The sequence below is a fragment of the Podarcis melisellensis genome, assembly GCF_964234715.1.
Source record: "Podarcis melisellensis genome assembly, chromosome: 11".
In the NCBI taxonomy this organism is placed as follows: Eukaryota; Metazoa; Chordata; class Lepidosauria; order Squamata; family Lacertidae; genus Podarcis; species Podarcis melisellensis.
Genome location: NC_138543.1, coordinates 8,193,070 through 8,213,530, shown reverse-complemented (window position 1 = coordinate 8,213,530; position 20,461 = coordinate 8,193,070). Strand labels below are relative to the sequence as shown.

General features: G+C 40.9%; 1 protein-coding gene across 10 annotated transcripts in view; it reads right to left on the bottom strand.

The window, feature by feature from the left end:
- AOPEP (aminopeptidase O (putative)) overlaps positions 1-20,461 on the bottom strand; it is a 204,936-nt gene that overhangs the window by 89,992 nt on the left and 94,483 nt on the right. For 8 of the 10 annotated variants that reach the window (XM_081930531.1, XM_081930529.1, XM_081930536.1 and 5 more), the window contains 2 exons: positions 16,201-16,261; positions 634-696 (listed from right to left, as the gene is read on the bottom strand). In XM_081930531.1, coding sequence (XP_081786657.1) covers positions 634-696; positions 16,201-16,261 — 124 coding nt within the window. Of the gene's footprint in view, positions 1-633; positions 697-4,735; positions 4,826-16,200; positions 16,262-20,461 lie in introns of all 10 variants that reach the window. The other 2 variants (XM_081930525.1, XM_081930535.1) reach the window with 2 other exon arrangements.

Here is a 20,461-nt window from a genome sequence, read left to right as displayed (position 1 = left end):
AGCATGAGTAAGAAACTATAAACAGACTCAAGACACATTTTTCCATTGCTTCACCGGAAAAGGAAAAGAAGAGGAAAATGGAGGGAGGGGGTGAAAAGCACTTTTCCAGTCTGCAATATCATGCTCTTGGATAATCCATTTAGTAATTTGTGCCTGGTCTAAAGGGATTCCACCCCCCCACCCCATCTTAATGCAGTAAATTGTGTGTGTTGCTCAAATGCAGACAACAGCAGTAGCACTCTTACTCAAAACATAAAGAAAAGACCAGGCTATATCAAAACAGTTTGTTGTATAGCCACAAAATTCTAAGAGCATTCTAAAAACAACTACTGGGAAGCAAGTGCCACTGACTTAATGGGGCTTTCTTTCCAAGTAGCGTCTATGGGTCTGGCTGCACTTTTTCCAAAAATTAAAAAATGCTGCCCATTTCTCACACCTTCAGCTTCACATAATAGGTTCGCTAAGGCATACGTGTATTATCAGAGTTAATATAAAGGAACAGCAGATTTTAAAGTGACACTCTTCTTGATATAAATTGAAGGGAACATTACAGAGCAAAGACTCAAGGCAGGCACGGAGAGGAAAAACAACAGTAAGCCTAGAAAATGCTATTAACCAAAATAAGCGTGTTACCTCTTCGTTCACTTGCTGGGCTAGCCGACAATCCTGCCAAGCCTGACTCTCTTCCAGCAAAGGCTAGATGGGAAAGACAAATAGAGTGCAAGTTTACTGAGGTTTTCTAGGTGGCAGCTCGCTTGGGGGGGGTGCGATCCGCTCTCTCCTTGCCCCTCGCCTCCAAATTCCCCGAGATCGGATGCACAGATTCTTTTAGAAGGTCCCAGATCTGGCGCAAAAACTTTCTCCGCTCCGCTTCTTTATTTACCTCCGCGCAGCAAACCACAAGAGCTCGGGGGATCGGGTTGTTTAGTCCCTCTCACCTAGACATTTCCCAGGTCCTAGCCTGGCCCACCTCTTTCTCGTTTCTTTTTCGCTACGAGGGAGAGGCGGGCGCGCAAGCAAGCAAGCACTACCTTGACTCGACCAGCAACTTCCCCGCGCTCCGCTTGGTGCGCCTTCCTCCTGTTTGCACGCGCGGTTTGGGATCTGCTTGCGTTCGCCCTGGGCGCAGAATTCTCGCTTGGGTCAAGGGATGGCTATGGACGCCCCTTCCCGATTGCATACGCGGGCTGCAAAGAGCGAAGTGCCGCCGTGCCTCTTTTTGCAACGCAACACAAGGGACCTCCTTAGGAAACGAAACACCTACGAGAGAAGGAGGGACCCCCCCTCCCGCTTCGTGTTCCAGCCTCCGAGATCAGAGGAGAGGAGGAGCTTGCCTTAAGGGTATACAGAGAGCGATCGGCTTTGTTCAACCCGTCGCCAAAAGGTACGGGGTGGGGGAGACTTACTCTCGAGCAGCTAGCTCGGCAGTCACGGCTCACGTCACTATTCAAATGTTATAGCGTCCGTCTGTCTGTCTCCTCTGTGCCCAGCTCCACTTGCCTTGCGTAAAACGCTCGGTTTGGAATCGTTCGGTGCCAGCAAACTGCCCACCCTCTTCCCTCCGAAGTTTCCCTAAAACTGCGTGCAGACGACAGGTTGTCGGGTCTTGCATGCACACGAGGATTGTGCAAAGTCAATGCGATCAGCCTGGAATACAATTGTGCGGTCCAGGCCGAACTACACAGAGAAATCCCCGAACAGTGAGCAAGCGCTGCCGCCGCCAGCTAACCAGGGGCAAATCTCTCTCTCTCAACTTCAGCTCTCCGCCCATAAAGGGAAAATACGGTTTCTCGCTGGAGCTCGGCTCAATTAATCTCACATTGCTGGAGAAAAATAATCATTTCCTGCTAGAAAGTATACAGATAAATATGTTTCGGATACAAGCTGAAAATACAGATTGGAAAAAGAGAGGCTGCAGAAGTAGAGGGAGGAGAGAAAAGCAAGAGCCACATATTTCATATTATACCATTCAATTTTGTATTAGAATGTTTGTTGTAATGCATTATTTGCCATCATCAAGCAGCTATTATCAGCCCTAATTCCAACCAGAAGTATTTTAACAAACTTTCTAACTTTCTTATTGTTGAAAATACATTGCAATGCAAATAATAATTCAAAACTCCCCTCTCCAGATACCTCCTTGACCTCTATGGAATCCAGAACTGTATCAGATGAATCCCATGGAGACTCTGAAGTGCATCTTAAAAGCAAGCATTAAGTTTGCTTTTTGCAACTGGAATCCTGCCATTTCTATTAGTCATGGGCATTCCACAGCTGACTCCTCCATCAGGCCTCAGATCAGCAAAGCCAGTGCTTTGCTTTAAAGCTGCAACCCTATACTGTGCACACTTACTTGGGAGTAAATGCAACTGAACTTTGCATTACCAAGTAAACATGTCTAGACTCATGATACTCACGAAAACTCAAGGTTCTTTGCTTGCTAAACTGATGGCTTCAAGGAAAACTTCAAACCACTGGAAGTCACTGGCAACGAAGAGCTGGACTTTTTAAACTTCACATTTAGGGCTGTGCTTTCATTTTTTCCAGTTATATGTGCAAAGAAGAACATAACTCTGGAATAATTATACTTGGCACACTTAAATTACATGTGCATTTATGAATTCCCTGAAAGGTCAAAAAAGAAATCTGTACTTCTGAAAAGTCAGACAAAGCAGACTTTCTCCTGCATAGAATTCAGATGCATTTACAAACAGATGTCACAACATAAATGTATGTCAAATGAGAGCACACTAAATCTTGACCACCTCTTTAACTTTACTGCTTTTAGTTTTTAAAAAGATACTGTCCTGCCCTTTTCTTTATTACCACAATAACCTTTCAAGATCAAAAGCTTTAGATCAAAGCCAAGATCAAACTCCTTGCTTTAAATAGAAGCAACACTACCATGAAATATATTATTCAAAGAAGAATGACTTAATGGAGATATCACAGTAGAAAATCTTATTTCAGCTTTTTATTTTTACATATAATAGGATACAAGTAGTAACTGAAAGCTGCTACTTGTTAACGATTATGCCATTTCATGGGCAAAGGCTAATAGGAAAAAAGGCAATAATCAAAGGAAAGGGTGTTGAAAAGCATATGTTTGGTACACGATTTGACAATGCTTTCAGGTCCAAAAACAACAAAGAACCCATCGTGAACTAAGTCCCACTTTGTATATTCTAGCTACAGAGTTTGCTAAAGTGTTGTATTTGGATGCTGAAGAACCTTTCCACCATGAAGCTCACTGAGCAAATTTGAGCAAGTTAACCCAACCTCACTATCTGGAGGGTGCTCTTTATACATTTTTACCTGTGCTAAATGGAAACTACTTTTCTGACGTGGCCCACCTAAAATTGGTCTTAACCACTTAATTGGAATTCATGTGATTAGCCCCCACCCCTATAGTTTGGTCTTTTAATTATTACCACATTTGTACTCAAAATGCTTGTAGAAAAAGTAGTTTTCGCACAGTTCACATAATGTGGCCCCAGAGTGACTGATAAGCTTCATGAACAAGCAGTTTCTAGGTTTCCCTTATTCAGACAAATGCAACATGTTCAAATTATGCAAATCAGTGGTGTGAATCACTTTCCATCTTATAAATGCTACAGAAAAGATACATACATTACTAATGTTAACATTTCTTTATTTAGTGCTAGGAACTGCTCAGAGGGCAGAGGTTATATGAGCATGCTTTGCGTGCAGAAGGTCCCAGGCTCTCCAGGTAGGACATGGAAAAACTGTGTACCAGAAACTGTCTCCATATAAGGCAGCTTCCTGTGGCCCAGCAGGTTTAAAGTCTCACAACCTGATCCTTAGGGTTACTACAGTCCTTTTGTATTTCACTGTCTCAGTTCTGGCCCAATATGTGATAACAGTGTGGTTATTGTGCAGACATAACTGGATATGCGTATGAATCAAAGCAGTGGGAATAGCCTTGCAGCAAGGAAAAGGCTGTTTCTAAAAGGAGATATGAGTTCTAGATCAGCTATTACGACGCACCAATAATAAGAGCTGCCCTTCTAGACCACACAGTCCATCTAGTGTGACATCCTGCTCCCAATAGCAGCCAAACAGGTGGCTCTGGGAAGATCACCAGTTTATACTGAACAGTGGCAGCGAATGAAATGGGTTATCACACTAAACAGGGATGTGTGTTGGCATCACAAGAAGATACAGCACCTCAAAGTGAAGAGCACAGCTGGCATGCCTATTTTTTATATTCTTACTCTTAAGAAAAAAGTGAAAATTATTTGAATGCTAAAGAATCTTGAAATGTACCATGAAATATCAATTTGAAATTGTGGTGCCCTCCCTGTAGAATGCTCTTCCATCAGATGTGAAAGAGATAAACAACTATATGACTTTCAGAAGACATCTGAAGGCAGCCCTGCTTTGGAAGGTTTTTAAAGTTTGATGTTTCGTTAAGTTTTTTATATTCTGTTGGAAGCCACCCAGTGTTGCTGGGGCAACCCAGCCAGATAGACAGGATATAAGTAATATCATCATCATCATCATCATCACACCACCTGTAACCTGATCCTTTTAACTGGGATTCAACATGGGGTTTTCTGCATGCAAATCACATGCTCTGCCATGAAGGTATGGCTTTCCCCCAAGGATCTGTTGGGTAGTATCTGTCATCAGCCAGGCCTGAGTCCACATGTAGCTCTTTCTTTGAGGAGTAGGCAGTAAACTGTGAGTGGCTGGAATACAGCACATCACATACCGTAGTTTTCCAGCTCCCTTTCCCATTTGCATCTCAGTTATAATTGGACTCTGAGCCTTGCCTCCCTGCAAAGTACCCAGTTTAAGTGCTCTACATATAAAAAATAAAACACATGTCACTCAGTGTAATTTTAAATGCCCCCTTTACTGTTTTAAATAATTTGTAAGCTGACTTGCGTGCTCTTTAGGTAGAAAGGCAGCATGAAAATGATTTAAATAAAATAACAATTCCAACAACATTTTCTGTATGTGCCTATGATCTCCCACAACATACAAATAATAAATTATTATTATATTACGTGTGATTTTACTGTATTTTTGGTTTCTGTGGAAGCCGCCCAGAGTGCCTGGGGAAACCCAGCCAGATGGGCTGAGTACAAATAATAAATTATTATTATTATTATTATTATTATTATTATTATTATTATTATTATTATACTCAAGAATCACACTTAGAAATAAGAGTTAAGCTTGTATAAACATTTGGTTGTAGCATGGTGTCCATCTAAACAGGGTCACATATGACCAGTGCTATTAGCCAGTCCCATCTAAATAATAAAAACCCAAATACCTGTATTTTATAATTTGGAAATAACAGATTTGTATTACAACTACAGAAGTGTTTTGCAGTGCTTGTGGCCATGCTAGCTAACGAACATCTCTAGAATCAATAGAAGGCTATCATTGGCAGGCATCTCTTTATACCTATTGTATTTGCAACCGCACCGTCTCCACTTCAATCTATCAAGGATCTTTGATGCTGAAAACAGTCAGTGCTGAGGAAGGTCACGCTGTCTGAAGTGAACTCAGCTGCCCTCTTTTATTGGCATGACAGAAGTCTCCAGAGACTGAAAATCTTGGCAAAGAGCTAGAAAGGGGTGGAGTGTAAGTATTTACTGTAAATGGCCATCATAAGAGTTTCTCTGAAATGAGCAGGCATGCATTGCCCTGTGGAGCTATATACTGCTTGAATCCTGGGAGGTATTTTCTGGCTTCTTAGGACAATGAGAACAGAAGCTAGGAGCCTGGAGTGGCTATTCACCACCACATTAAATTCTACAGCCACCTTATATACTTTATAAATCAGCAGCCAAATGGCTGAAATTTATTGTTCCTTTTTTAAAAAACTTTTTTTATGTGTGTGTGTGTTTTTTACTGTATACAGAGGGAAATGTTCACATTGAATATTTGTGTGAGAACTTCAGTAAACGAGGAACAACACGACTGCTGAAGTGTTCTAAAATAAAAGCAGTTAAGGGGCAGCATATTTCTCTTCTCCTTGAATTGTTTTGGATGGCCAAAGAAAACAGAGCAAGAGTTAATTGGTAGCTAATCTCTTTGCTTTTCTTGGGATGTTTTTGCAAGGCCCAGATTAAAATAGGCTTTTAATATAATGCAGGCTCAGCTGTGTCCATATTAGGAAAGTCTCAGCTCACATCCCTGTGCAAGAACGGACCTTTCCTCCCTCCTCTGTGTTTCCACCCCTTGCATATGTAGGTGGGAGAGAGGGAGCTTGGGAATGTGAACTTGATCCAGCATTGACCAGCCAGGCAGCAAACTCTTATTGTTCTGTAGATACCAAACATATTTCCTTTCTACTAGGGATAAACTCAACCATTCTGCACATAACACAGCTTTTGTGCTTAGCAGTGTGATTAACAGAAAAAGGCGAACCACAAAGAATATTCAAGCTTTATTAAAGCTACCATAAACACCTTAGGGATCCAGTTCATAGGCTTATTCAGGAAAGAGAACACATGTTCCCATTTCAGGCTCTTGTGAGTAATGCTGCCTCAGGTGTACTATACCTTTATTCCTGGACCTCATTGTTTTATGGGGGGAGGAACAGTAAGTTTTCATAACTAGATTTTCTGCTTCAATGTGCTAAATCGAAATTCTGGATTGTACCCAATGATTGTACAAATGGAAAGCAATTTGCACAACTGATCTTTTCCCTCTTCTCCTCCCTCTGATTGCAGGGGGGAAGCTGACAGGAGCTGAGGAGGGTCCAGTCTCCCTTGTGATGAAGATAACATTGATGAAAATGTGAATGGGGAAGCCGTAGAGCTAGGCATTTTGAGTGCAGGGACACAGAATAGCAATTCAGAGAGGCCCACACACTACAGGTGATAACCTAAGTGCCAGAGAAGTTAGAAGGGTAAACTGGAGGACTTGGTCTTAGACGATGGCCTTGATATAGTGGGCATAACAGAAACCTGGTGGAACAAGGAGACGTGGTGCAACATGGGTATATCTGGATATGAGCTTCAGAGGAAGGACAGGGAAGGATATACAAGAAGTGAGGCCTTAAAATGAAGAATGAAATCAAGTAAACATCCCAAAGTAGAAATGCTGTAGTAATGGATGACTTCAACTACCCTCACATAGACTAGCTATGTATGTGTTCCAGTCATGACAAAGAAGTAAAATTTCTAGATACCCTAAATGACTGTGCCCTAGAACAGTTCGTCATGGAACCGACCAGAGGATCAGTGACCCTGGACTTAATCTTGAGTGGTGTTCCAGGACCTGGTGTGCGATGGAAGTTTGAGCTAATTGGGAGGAGTGACTAGAATGCTCTTAAATTAAATACACATGTAAATGATCAATTGCCCCCAAAAATCCAGTATGGTCACATTTGGTTTCAAAAGCAACAATGAACCCACCATGAACTAAGCAGAGGATATTGGTAAAAAGCAAGTTGAAGCTAAGAGGGTTAAAGCACTTCAAAGCACTTGTAAGTTGGAAGTTCTTTAAAAGCATGGCATTAAAAGATCAACTGGAGTGTATGCTGTAGATCAAGAAAGGTGAGGAACAAGAAGATGCCAGCATGGTTAACAAGCAGAGCCGAAAGAGTTATAAGAAGCAAGAAGGCTTCCTTCAAAAAACTGAAGTCTTGACCAAGTAAAGGGGGGGGGGGAAGGAGCACAAACTTAGGCAGAAAGAAAAAGTGCAAGCAGACAGTAAGGGATACAAAAAAAATTAATATTTTTGGGGGGATGGGGGAGCGCATTGTTAAAAGCATTCAGAACAAGGCGGCATTCCTTAAATATATTAACAGCAGGAGAACATCTAGGGAGGAAGTTTGACCCTTGGATGACAAAGGAGTCAAAGATGTACTAAAGGAGGAGAAGAGATTCAGCAGAGAAGCTGAATTATTTGAACCTGACTTCATAACAGACGATATAGGGCAGATCCTAGTGCCTGAGCTAACTTTTTCAGGAGGGCAGTCTGAGGCAGATTGTGGTGACCTAATGGACAAGTCTGTTAGACAAAACAAAAGCTGACAAACCACAAAGTCCACATAGCAGCCACCCAAGAGTTCTCAAAGAACTCAACCTGAGGACTGGAAATCGGCCATTGTAACACCGGTTTTTAAAAAGGCATCCAGGAGGGGGATTCTGGAAAGTAGCTTAATTCATGAAGGCTATGCTCTGCCTCTGTAGTTGCAGGCAGTAATAAGTCTAAAAACCAGTTGCCTACATGTATCTGGTTGGTCACCGTGAGAAAGGGATCTAGACTAGATTCACCATTCTTTCTTGAGCCCCCCAAAGTCTCTCCAAAAGATTGGGGCCCCTCCTGAGCAGCAGGGGAGGCAGGATCTCCTGAAATTGGGCAGAAGAACCTTGTACAAGAAGTATTCTGCTGTCTGCAAGATTCCTTTGCCTGGTATCAGAAAATTCTCAAAGCAGTCAGGAGGGTCCCCAACCCTCTGGAGAGGGGTTGCGGCTACAGGAGCTGTAGAGGGGGAAGAGAAAGATTGTGTGGACAAGCTGCCTTCTGGCCATGGAACCGGTGGATGGAACCTTCAGTATATAAATCCACAGTGTAGTGGTGCAAAAATTAAGTGCAGGTGAGTTTAAGTTTCAAAATTAAGGCACTGGGAAGACTGACTGTTAAGCTACAGTAGAGCAGAAAAAAGGGAAACAGTCTCCAAATGATGGGTTATAAAATATGCTTACTGGGCAGAAAATCTGTATTACCCATTTTGGGGAAATGTACCTGACCTACACAAATAATGAGGTTTTTAGATGGTTGCTTCAGTTTAACTGTCCTCATTGTGTGAAGATAAATCATGCTCAAAACCAAAGTCTCTGAAAGGCACGAGAAAGAATGAGAAGAAATAGCAAACATTAAATCTGAGCAAGAGTAGTGATCCAGAATGGCTTTTACTTCTCTGCTGAATACATCTCACAATTTTAACTAAACAAATAAAACCCCCAACAACTTTGAAATATAACTTATATATTGTGAAAATATGCTTTTGAGCTACAGTCTTATGCCTATTTAAAGATAAAGGACCCCTGACAGTTAAGTCCAGTCACGAACGACTCTGGGGTTGCGGCGCTCATCTCGCTTTACTGGCTGAGGGAGCTGACATTTGTCCTTAGAAAGTTTTTCCGGGTCATGTGACCAGCATGACTAAGCCGCTTCTGGTGAAACCAGAGCAGCACACGGAAACGCTCTTTACCTTCCTGTCAGAGTGGTACCTATTTATCTACTTGCACTTTGACGTGCTTTGGAACTGCTAGGTTAGCAGGAGCAGGGACTGAGCAACGGGAGCTCTCTCCGTCACAGGGATTTGAACCACTGACTTCCTGATCAGCAAGCCCTAGGCTCTGTGGTTTAGACCACAGTGCCACCCGCATCCCACGCTATGCCTATTTACCTGACAGTAAACCCAACTGAACTCTATAAGACTTATTTCTGAATAGACACGTGTAAAGGATTGTACTGGCATTCTCAGTCTAGGAAACAGTCAAGGTTATGAGCAATTCAAGAAATATTTTCCAACATCACTTATATTATGTTGAAACTTTTAAAGTAAAAAATATAAAATGAACTGAATATGTTCCAGCAAAAATATATACCTTGAATTGACTGGGCGTTTTAAAAATTTTCCTTACTCGGTAAACGCATTCCCTAAAGTCTGGAGGACAGATTTCTAATAACCATAATTAGACAATAATAGCTGATTATACCTCAGCGCTAACTCAGTTCCCTACTCATGCTGCAATGTCCAAGAGTCAGCCCAAACAAAAACAGATATTTGCTGAAAAGATCTGTAACCAGTTACTGCAGCCCGATTATAGAATCCCATTAACAGAGAACATAAAGATCATTGTGAGTATCAGTTAGGAAATGTTTGGGCCTGATATTTGGAAGAATGCCATTTACCTATGTTTCATTCATTAAAAAATGGTGACAGAAGTCTTTAGAGCCTTCATATACAGCTTTAGATTAGAGCCTTCATATACTAGTGAATATTCATAATTTGTTGCAAGTGAACTATAAACAGTATAGAGCTGGTGCTACTATTAGGCAGAAGGAACAGTTACCCCCAAACAGCTGATCTGGGATGTCATGAAAGGGTGACAAATGGCTGATTATTTAATTGATTTGATGTGCTTGTAGGATTTTCTGCCTTAGGTAGCAAAATAACTTGGCCAGTCTTGAGTAACTTGACTTGGGGAGGGGAGAGTGTCATTTGCTGTTCTATCTCAGGCAGTAAAGTAAATTGGGCTGGCGTACTTAATATACCACTATTATACAACAATGAATGTGTTTTATCATGGCAAAGATCATTCTATTCCCAAGTAAGTCAGTGTAGCAAAAGTCCCTTCTAATTCTAATTTAAAGCTTCCCATTTGCAGGTTCAGCTCATTTTATGGCTTCCTGTTGGCCAAAACTGAAGGATTAGTGGCTAATAGCCTCTTTAATTTCTCTCAGTGCCAGTTTCTTTTCCACTGGCAGGTTTTAATTATTGACTTGTTTGTTTGTTTGTTTGTTTGTTTGTTTGCAATTGCACTATTTTGCTATATAAAGTGTTTTTACTTTGTTATTAAAAATAATATAAAGAATGAAAGGAAATAAAATAGTTAAAATCTTCCCCTTCCATGGGAAGATAAACCTAAATAGGGCAATTTAGAGAGACAATTCAAATGACAAATCAGAGGCTATTGACAAGTTAAAACAAACAAGTTACTGGGTCCAATGGCACCCACCCAAGAGTTCTTAAAGAACTCAAATGTGAAACCAGTGATCTTCTAACAAAAATATGTAACTTGTCCCTAAGATTAGCATCCATATTTAAGGACTGGAAAGTGGCCAGTGTAATACTGTTAAAAAAAAGGAAGCCTGGGAGATTCAAGAAATTACAGACCAGTTCATGTGATGTCTGCTCCAGGAAAAATAGTAGAATGCATTTTTAATATGGTTAACAAGCACATAAAGCATGGGTAGGCAAACTAAGGCCCGGGGGCCAGATCCGGCCCAATCACCTTCTAAATCCAGCCCACGGACGGTCCGGAAATCAGCATGTTTTTACATGAGCAGAATGCGTCCTTTTATTTAAAATACATCTCTGGGTTATTTGTGGGGCATAGGAATTCGTTCATTATTTTTTTTCAAAATACAGTCCAACCCCCCACAAGGTCTGAGGGACAGTGGACCAGCTCCCTGCTGAAAAAGGTTGCTGACCCCTGGCATAGAAGAACAAGTCTTGTGAAGAGGTAGTGTAGATTTTGTAAAGATATGTCTAGTCTAACTAACCTGTTAAAATGACAATAAGCCTATAGATATAAATAATCAAGTGTACTTAGCTGTGTACTCAGGCTTTCAAAAAGCCGTCAATGAAGTCCCTCACCAAAGAGTCCTGAGTAAACCTAGCAGTCATGGAATAGGAGAAATCCACTTAAGGATCAGTAATTGGTCAGGGGACAGAAGGCAGAGAACATGAATAAATGGAGTTTTTAGAATGGATGGGCGTTCAGTTGGGTATTCCCCCAAGTCTTAGTATTAAATTATGTATAATGATCAGGAGCTATGGCTGAGCCGGGAGGTGGCCAGATTTGCAGATGACATCAAGTTCTTCATGGGGGTAACAAAAAAGGGGGGGATTATGAGGAACTACAAAAAGATCATTCTGAACTAGGTGTATGATCAATCATTAAAATGGAAAATGTGATTTGATGTAAGCAAGTGTAAAGCTTCATTGGATAACGTTGTGTTCTAGTATTATTTGGGGGGGGGGAGTGCGCTATCTATATCCACTTTCTGCACACCATGCATAATTTTATAAACCTCTATCATGTCGCCCTTACCTTTTTTCTAAACTGAAAAGTTGCAATGTGGAACTCTGCAAAAAGTGGGAAAGGATTGCAATTCAAGAGAAAGGAGCTAGCGTGGATGCATGAGGAAGATAAATGTTTTCCTTCATTTGCAGAAACACAGTTTAATAGGCAGCCCTGTATCAGGAAGTTTTTAATGTTTGATTTTTATTATGTGTATGCTGTAAGCCACCCAGAGTGGCTGGGGAAACCCAGCCAGATGTGTGGGGTATAATTATTATTATTATTATTATTGATCATGGGGGGGAAAAGAGCAAACATACTCATGACTTTTTCAAAACAAAAAACCACCAGCATTTCCAGCAGAGACAGAAGAAAACATAGGCCAACCAAAGAGGATTTAGTCAACTATATGAACTGATTATAGGGCTGGGTTGGTTGTGACTTGTTTGAACAACTGAGAGATGCTTAAAGTGGGCATGGCAATTGTTTGTGCATAGTTTAACATCATCCATTACTTTGGGTGGTGCACTAGTAAACAGATGACAGAAGAGAAAAAATGTATGTAGAATGGGGGGGAAACAACTTTGTTCAATGATTAAGGCTTGTGCTAGTGTGTTTCAAAGAATGCAAAGAAACCGGCTGCAGAGTTTAGGAAAAATAAAGGACAAGGTGCGAGATTGGTTTCATTATGCCCAAATTCAAGAGATTTTTAAAAAAGATAAAAAGATTGGTTTCCAGGTGGAAAAATCAAAATTAGAGACAGAATTACTTGAACCTAAGACGAAAGTGCTTTCAAGAATGTATAACCTGCTGCTTAAATGGAACACACAAGACGAGTTAGTTAAATCAGCTATGATAAAATGGGCACAAGATATTGGATACAACATCATGTTTGAAGACTGGGAAAAGTTATGGAACACCGGTATGAAATTCACGGCATGTAGTGCCTTGAAAGAAAACATTATGAAAATGATATATAGGTGGTACATGACCCCAGTCAAACTTGCAAAGATTTATCATTTGTCTGATAAAAGGTGTTGGAAATGTAAGGAAGCTGAAGGAACATTTTTTCACCTCTGGTGGACATGCCCGAGGGTGAAGGCATTCTGGGAAATGGTTTATAATGAGTTGAAAAAGGTATTTAAGTATACCTTTCACAAGAAACCAGAGGCCTTCCTCCTGGGCATTGTGGGCCAGGGAGTGACAAAGAAGGATAGAACTTTCTTTTTATATGCAACTACAGCAGCAAGAATTCTTTTAGCTAAGTATTGGAAGGCACAGGAGTTACCCATGCTGGAAGAGTGGCATACGCAACTGATGGATTATATGGAACTGGCTGAAATGACTGGCAGAATCCGAGACCTGGGAGAAGAGGCAGTGGAAGAGGACTGGAAAAAATTTAAGGACTATTTACAAAGACATTATAAGTTATATGAATGTTGAGAATTTGTTAAGTCTTTAGACAACAAGCTTCAGATGTTAAACTTTAATTTTGCTGGAATTTAAGTTATGATCGTGAAATGACTAAAGTCTAGGGTAAGGTTTCTATCTCTAGGACTGTTGTATATGTGAACCAATAATATTTACCCTAAATCCAAAATACAATTGATGAAAGTATAAAAACACAGGAAACAAGGTATTAATTTGCTGTTAACTTTCTTTATTGAAAAAGATGCAGGGGATGGAGGATGTGGGGAAGTCCAGTGGATTATGAAAAATCGTTTGTAAAGGATGATTTTTTTTCTTGTCTAACAATCTTTCTTTTTTTCTCTCTGTAAAACCGCTTTTGTTGGACTATTGACGATGTATTTGACCTTGAAAAAAGCAATAAAAAAAATATTATAAAAAAAAACAAAGAATGCAAAGAAACCACAGCTCTTGAGATGTTTAAGAGCAAACAGGAGAACAAGAACAAAAAACTGGAATGGTTGATTTCAGGAGTGTTGGGGAATGTAAGGCTGCACCATTGCTTAATAGGTTCTTTCCAGCTCTAAAATCAGCTGTTTCTGAACTACTCCATGTCAATTACACTCACAGACCAGAATTGCTGGCATTAAGTCATTATTAGGCTAGTGGAGGATGAAAAGCTACTCTTGTGGTGAGTCACTTCGTGAGGTTGCAGCACATCCTGATCTGATAAACAGCAAATTCAACAACACAATGTAGCTGACCTTATTTAACCCAGGCCCAGCAGGTTTCAGGAAAATGCCCTCCTGAAATCTTCTGTGTCTCACACAATTGCTTGTTTTTCAGCACATGCATATAATGTGATGCACAGGAAAACCTTACTGTGATCCAGTCACTAGACAAACTTGCTGCTGTATGGGGGGGGGGGGGAAGAGACCAGAACAACATGTCCAAATTTGTAGAAGAAACCTTCAAAATGAAGTGGGAAAGGTTTAACAAAACAGCACCTTCCCTAATTCATTACAGCAGGCTTTATTTTTAGTAAAATATTATTCAAGATTTGCACCATCAAGCGTGAGGCGGGAATATAGTTTATGTAGGAAAAGGCTCTTTTATATTGGGTGATGGGTTTCTTTTTTTAAAAAAACAAACCACTGATTACCCAAACTGCTCTTACATGGGGCTCTCAGTGTTTCCATCCATGTTACAGATGCTACTTAGATTTGCTAATGCTGTAACACCTAGTATTCGCAGAATATTAACTGGTCCCATATACTGGATGGTTGTGAGGAGTTTTGATGGTTCTTGCTTACATTGAAGTCAAAATAAACTGAGCCATTTTTGAAGCGAGACTCTTCATTAGGTGACGGAGGGATTAAAGTGAGGCCTCTGAACTCTGCACCCTTCCTCCTCTTCAGGTAATAGTATTTTCTCCTTCTTTGCCCCCTCAACCAGCAGTGTGGCGTGGTTTGCCACACCAGCTGTCACTGCCAACGCAACGCTAGCCTTGAGACTCTTTGTGAGGTTGGGACCAGAAAATGCACCTGGGGCCATTGCACACAAAGGAGGATCTATGCATTATGTAGGATCTACAAGGATGTAGCTAGAAATATAAAAGTAACCAGTTGTGGAAATCCTTGACTATTAATGGTTCTTGTTCCATTTGGAATGGTTTTAGATATTTTATCATTGAAGTGGTTTTGTAGCTGTACATCCTATTATTGTAACCTGCCCTGGGACCTTATGTTGAAGGGCAGGTGAGAAACCTGAGAAACAATCAAACAATACAATACAATACAATATTAAGCAAGCACCATCTGTACTTTGTTTTGAATGCCTTTTTAAGGCCCTTCTGTTTACATGAGCCTTTTCTGATGTATAGCTTAATACATACATATTTGTGGCTCGCTGTCCAAATGTTAAGGACTTTTATGTTGTTTTATGGATGTGTTAGTTCACTGCCTAGATACTTTATTATGTGGTATATAAAACAAGCAAGTATCAAATTACATACACACACACACACACAGTGTAGGACTAAATAGCCTAGTTATAATTACAGCCCAAGACCCAGCATCCTCTGCCCCCAAAGGACACAATAAAGAAATTAGTATTTAAGACCTGTTTGAAAGAGCTCAGAGATAGTTCAGTTCCAAAACTGATCTATATGTACCTCCCCACCCACCAGCTGGCTGATGCTGTCAGATGAGACATTGTCAATCACTTGTTCAGCGGTTTCAGTTCTTTGACTGGTTCTATCAAAGCTGACAATGTCAGAAATCTGCTAAAGGGTGTGTATGGAATTCCCAGTCCAGCAATGGGAACCACATAAAGAGCATCTGGTGCTGGATAAGGGAGTTAAAATCAGGAACCATAAGCACAACATCTATTTGCATAAGCAATTCCTGTTCTAGCGGAGGATAGGTGGTTGGGTATCCTGTATATAATTGATATCTTACTACCACATAGTGCTTGAGAATTAAGTCAATTTTCTAATAAGAATTTTGGAGACTTACACAAAACTTTCTGTACTTAGTACAATGTTCAGAAAGGTTGCACACCATTTAACAACCCTCACTACAGACGAAACAGTCAATAAATTTAAAATTTAACAAATATTTAATTTCCCCCCTCTTTGGCAAAAGTAATCCACAAAACTGATACCTTCCTCTTTTTAAAACAAGATGTGAAGCATCACTACAATACTGCAATAGAACAGTTTCCAGTGAACAGTATGTTTAGTAATAAAATAAGGTTTAAGAGATTTTTCTCTTGGCGGGATCTCTTTGAGGAAGACAGAAAATGAAATCTGCAACTGATAAAAATGGATTCCCATATGTGTGCAGCCTAAAGAGCTAAAGTGGATATCATTAAACCTGGGTTTTTATTTTATTCCATACCTGTTACCATACAAACAGTAATTTGAAAAACATGCTCAACAAATTCATAATCTGGATCCTATTCAGAACAGATATTTTGCATTTACCTTTGGGATTCCTGTGCAGTCAAGCCACTTCTGGAAAATGTTTTCAACTGACAGGCCATACCTTCCAAGAAAATTAAAAATTAACCTTATTCATGGAACATACATAAAATATGTCGTTAAACAACACTTTGTTAGAAACGAGGTTTGCAATCTAAACAGTGATATCTCAAACTGATTTGAGCCTGGTTTTGTCCTTTCTAATTACTAATGTCTGAGATCATGACACCTGAAAATGAAAAGCAGATTGGACTGTACATGTAAAAACGAGTGATGAATTCAATGGTTATGGAAGCTGACAACATATGTTTAAGAAGCTCAAATGCACTGATGAAACATTTGGAAAGAATGAACAGGTGTTCTGCAGTTCTTTTTGTGTGGCTTTTCGTCTTCAGCTTGCAAAAAGAGTAGAAAGGAATGAGGATCTGTTTAAGTGAAAATCAGAAATGGACAGTAAAAAACTGCCTGAGACTAATTAATATAATCTCAATAGCTTTAGCCTCTAAAATAATAATCTTGTGCGCTGGCCAAAAACACCCCTAAGGTAAAGGTAAAGGTATCCCTGCCCGTACGGGCCAGTCTTGCCAGACTCTAGGGTTGTGCGCTCATCTCACTCTATAGGCCGGGAGCCAGCGCTGTCCGCAGACACTTCCGGGTCACGTGGCCAGCGTGACAAGCTGCATCTGGAGAGCCAGCACAGCACACGGAATGCTGTTTACCTTCCCGCTGGTAAGCGGTCCCTATTTATCTACTTGCACCTGGAGGTGCTTTCGAACTGCGAGGTTGGCAGGCGCTGGGACCGAACGACGGGAGCGCACCCGGCGGCGGGGATTCGAACCGCTGACCATACGATTGGCAAGTCCTAGGCGCTGAGGTTTTACCCACAGCGCCACCCGTGTCCCTAAAAACACCCCTATATCACATCAATTATTCCAAGCAAACGCAGAATGCACTTTTGAAGCATAACAGCCTGAAAATGGCAAAGACTTCCATATTTACACTCAGTGGGAATAAAAATAGGTTCAGATAACAGATTAGAAATAGCTGCTGATATTGTAAAGCTATCACAGGCCATGATGCATATATACATTTTGTCTTATCCACCATTGTGCGATTAATTCCCCCCCCCCCCCCGATTTTCATAATATTTCTAGCTGTGCTACAGAAAAGCGGAAACAAGTTCTGAGAAATATGATTAGTAAATGTTTTTATTTTGCTGTACCGTGGGTACTGAATATTGTCCACAATGAGTAGCACACCTCACTGAAAAAAATATGTTTTTTGCAATATGTTTTTAGTTCTTAAAAGTTTGCTGGATGGGAACTGACTAGATCAGAAGCTCCTGTTTTAGTTAATTTCATCCTTCCATTGCCTTCTAAGATATGTGGGTAAGGAGCTGAAATAGCAGGAAAAACGGAAGACTTTGGGTTGAATTAGGCGTTTGACAAAAGGCCAAGGCCAAGGCCAGGGAGCCTAGCTCTCTGCTAAACATCTAAAAAATGGTGGGGAGGGTATGGCAGTGGTGGGTAAGTGGTGCTTAACTTCTCCCCTGCACTCCTGTCCCTCAACTGCATATCCTAGATACATGTCCCTTGCAGATTGGACAAAAGCAGGCAAGGGAAGCAATGAAGAGATTAACTTACAGAATCTAAAAACTGTAATTAGCTTTCAATGTTCCTTCCACTGTTCACACATCATATAGCACTGGTGGCCAAACTTGGCCCTCCTGCTGTTTTGGGACTACAATTCCCATCATCCCTGACCACTGGTCCTGTTAGCTAGATATGGTGGGAGTTGTAGTCCCAAAACAGCTGGAGGGCCAAGTTTGGCATCACGGTCATATAGCAACGAACCCATGTTTGCCACAAAGTACACATGATGACCATTGAACCTGTAAAAATATGTTTTCGTATGTTGCTTTTAGCTTCACCAAGCTACATTATAAGGTAGCATGGGAGTTTTTATACCTAGAAATGGGAATAATGCAGAGGCCCACAAGGAAAGGGAAGTTCAGGGAAAGCGATACATCCACAAGGGAGATGACGCGGACCAAGTTAAAAAGGCAGCCAACATCCAGGGCAACTTGGTTCTGTATCTCTTCTCTTAAGATTTTTCAGTCCATGGAATACCTTGTCTCCTCATAAATATTTAGATAAGAAGGCAAGCTAAAAGTAAAAAGCATTTCCTGGAATGTCAAAGGAGCTGTAATTTAGCATTTGCTTATAAACCCAGCACTTTCCCAGACACTTAGGTTGTCCATTAACCAGATGCAACAAGAGTAACACAACTTAGGAGAAAGATTTTAAACAAAGAATGAATTTATTTTCATTTTTGAAAGTGTGCCTTTCCCTTTAATATTGTTAATTATGATTATGATTGTGATTCATACAGTGCCATCCAGGAACATAGTACTTCGTAGACTAATTTAAGCAAGCCTCTGAAGAAGGCTCTGTTAACAAAGAATAATGAATTTGTGTGTTTTGTACAACTGAGACAGAGAAATCACATTCCTCAAATGGAAGAAGCTCCCCCTGGATCCAACCAATGTGCCAAATACAAAGTGTTATATCCAGTAGTGGCTTTGACTTAAAGGAAAGCACTTTTGCTCACATTAGTCAAGGATTGTCATCAATCCCCTCTACTCACTAAAGTCTACTGCTTACCCTGAGAACTGCTGCCCAAGGGTTGGGTGATGCTTCAGAAAATAATGGGATGTGGCACAGAGGGCTGCATTAGGTAAGAGGATTTGACAAAAAATTGAGTGTCCCAACTTGCATGAAAAGAAGCAGCCAAGAACTGACTTCTGTGCAAAGCCTTGAAAAAATGGAGCCATAAATCCTATATAAAGACTGTATCTACATGCAAACATAAACCATTTTGTAGGTTTTCCAGGATTGCATTAAAATAACAGCCCTGTGAAGGAGTCTAAAGATTCTGAAAATCCACAAAATACAATAATTGCCAAGGTTGCTTTGAATAAGTTATGGGGGACTTCTGGGTTAGCGCGATCGACTAATGGCGGATTCCCTCTGAGCTCCGGAGGGAATCGGCTCCGCAGGATCGGGTCTTGCCGCTGCGGCGACGCGGGGACCCCTAAAAATCACAGGCGGTGAAGCCTGTGAGCGTGGTGACTCGGCGGGCACCATTTGCGCCCCCCCAAGCTGCGAAGGAGCCTTTTTAAAGGCTCCGGAACAGGGATGGGGTGAGCGGCGCGGTGCTGAGAGTAGACTGCTCCTTCTGCGGAGTGAAGCCGCACTGCCATTGTCGGAGAGCGCTGACTTCTTCTTGTGAGCAATCAGACTGTAAAATAACAACCCGTGATTAGTACGGAAATTGGATCTTTAAAGAAAATTTTTATGAATTAGGCACGATCAGGGAAGGCTTAAACAGGAAGTCCGCCTCCCCGCTTTGTAAATAATTTAAAGCAAAGGACCTGCTAACTAGGGTCGAGATAACTCTTTTTTTTTTTTGGTCAAATATTTTAATTTCACGGTTTGGCAGTATAAGAAATCTTTCTGGAGGATAAATAACTAATTTTGGGAGCTGAAGTGTCACCCCCCCCCCCGGACCCGGGAGTGCCCCGTGAGAGAGCCTGTTGATGAGGTATCGAAGAGTTTGACAGCTGTCAAATTAGCTGTCAAGACGGAAAAAGAGAACTTTGTTTTTGTTGTTTCTGCTGGTTATACTTGTTACAATTTGAAAATAAGGAAGAGCTGATACAAACTAACTTGACTTTTGGATTTGAGCTGAAAGGAATATTAAGGAACCAAAATCCCTCTAGAGGGGTTTTTGGGACATTACAAGAATGGCTGGAGGAGGGAAAATCCAGGCGGAATTGGACAGAGCATTTGTTCTCTTGGGAAAGATACAAGGCCAACTTGATGTTTTGGCTACAAATGTTACAACTCTGGACTTAACAGTAAATAACATCATTGAGTTTGATAAGGATTTGAATCAGGAAGCCTATTCAACTGGGCAAACAGAGAAACCTGAGAGCTTTGAGAATTTGGAGAAGGAGATAGATGTTGTCTTTGAAGAAAAAGAAGGAGGAGCTGTAATTTTGCAGGTGTTAAAGGAGAGCTTAAGGCCTGACATGATGGCAACAAAGGAAGATAAAAATTTGATGTGGAAAGTCTGGCCTGAATTGGAGATTGAAAAATGGAAAGATCTCCTTATGTGGAGATCTGAAGACCTAAGGATTACAAATTTTATGGTGGAAGTCGGAGCTTTGGGGACATTTGGACTTGAAAGGAGTAAGAAACAA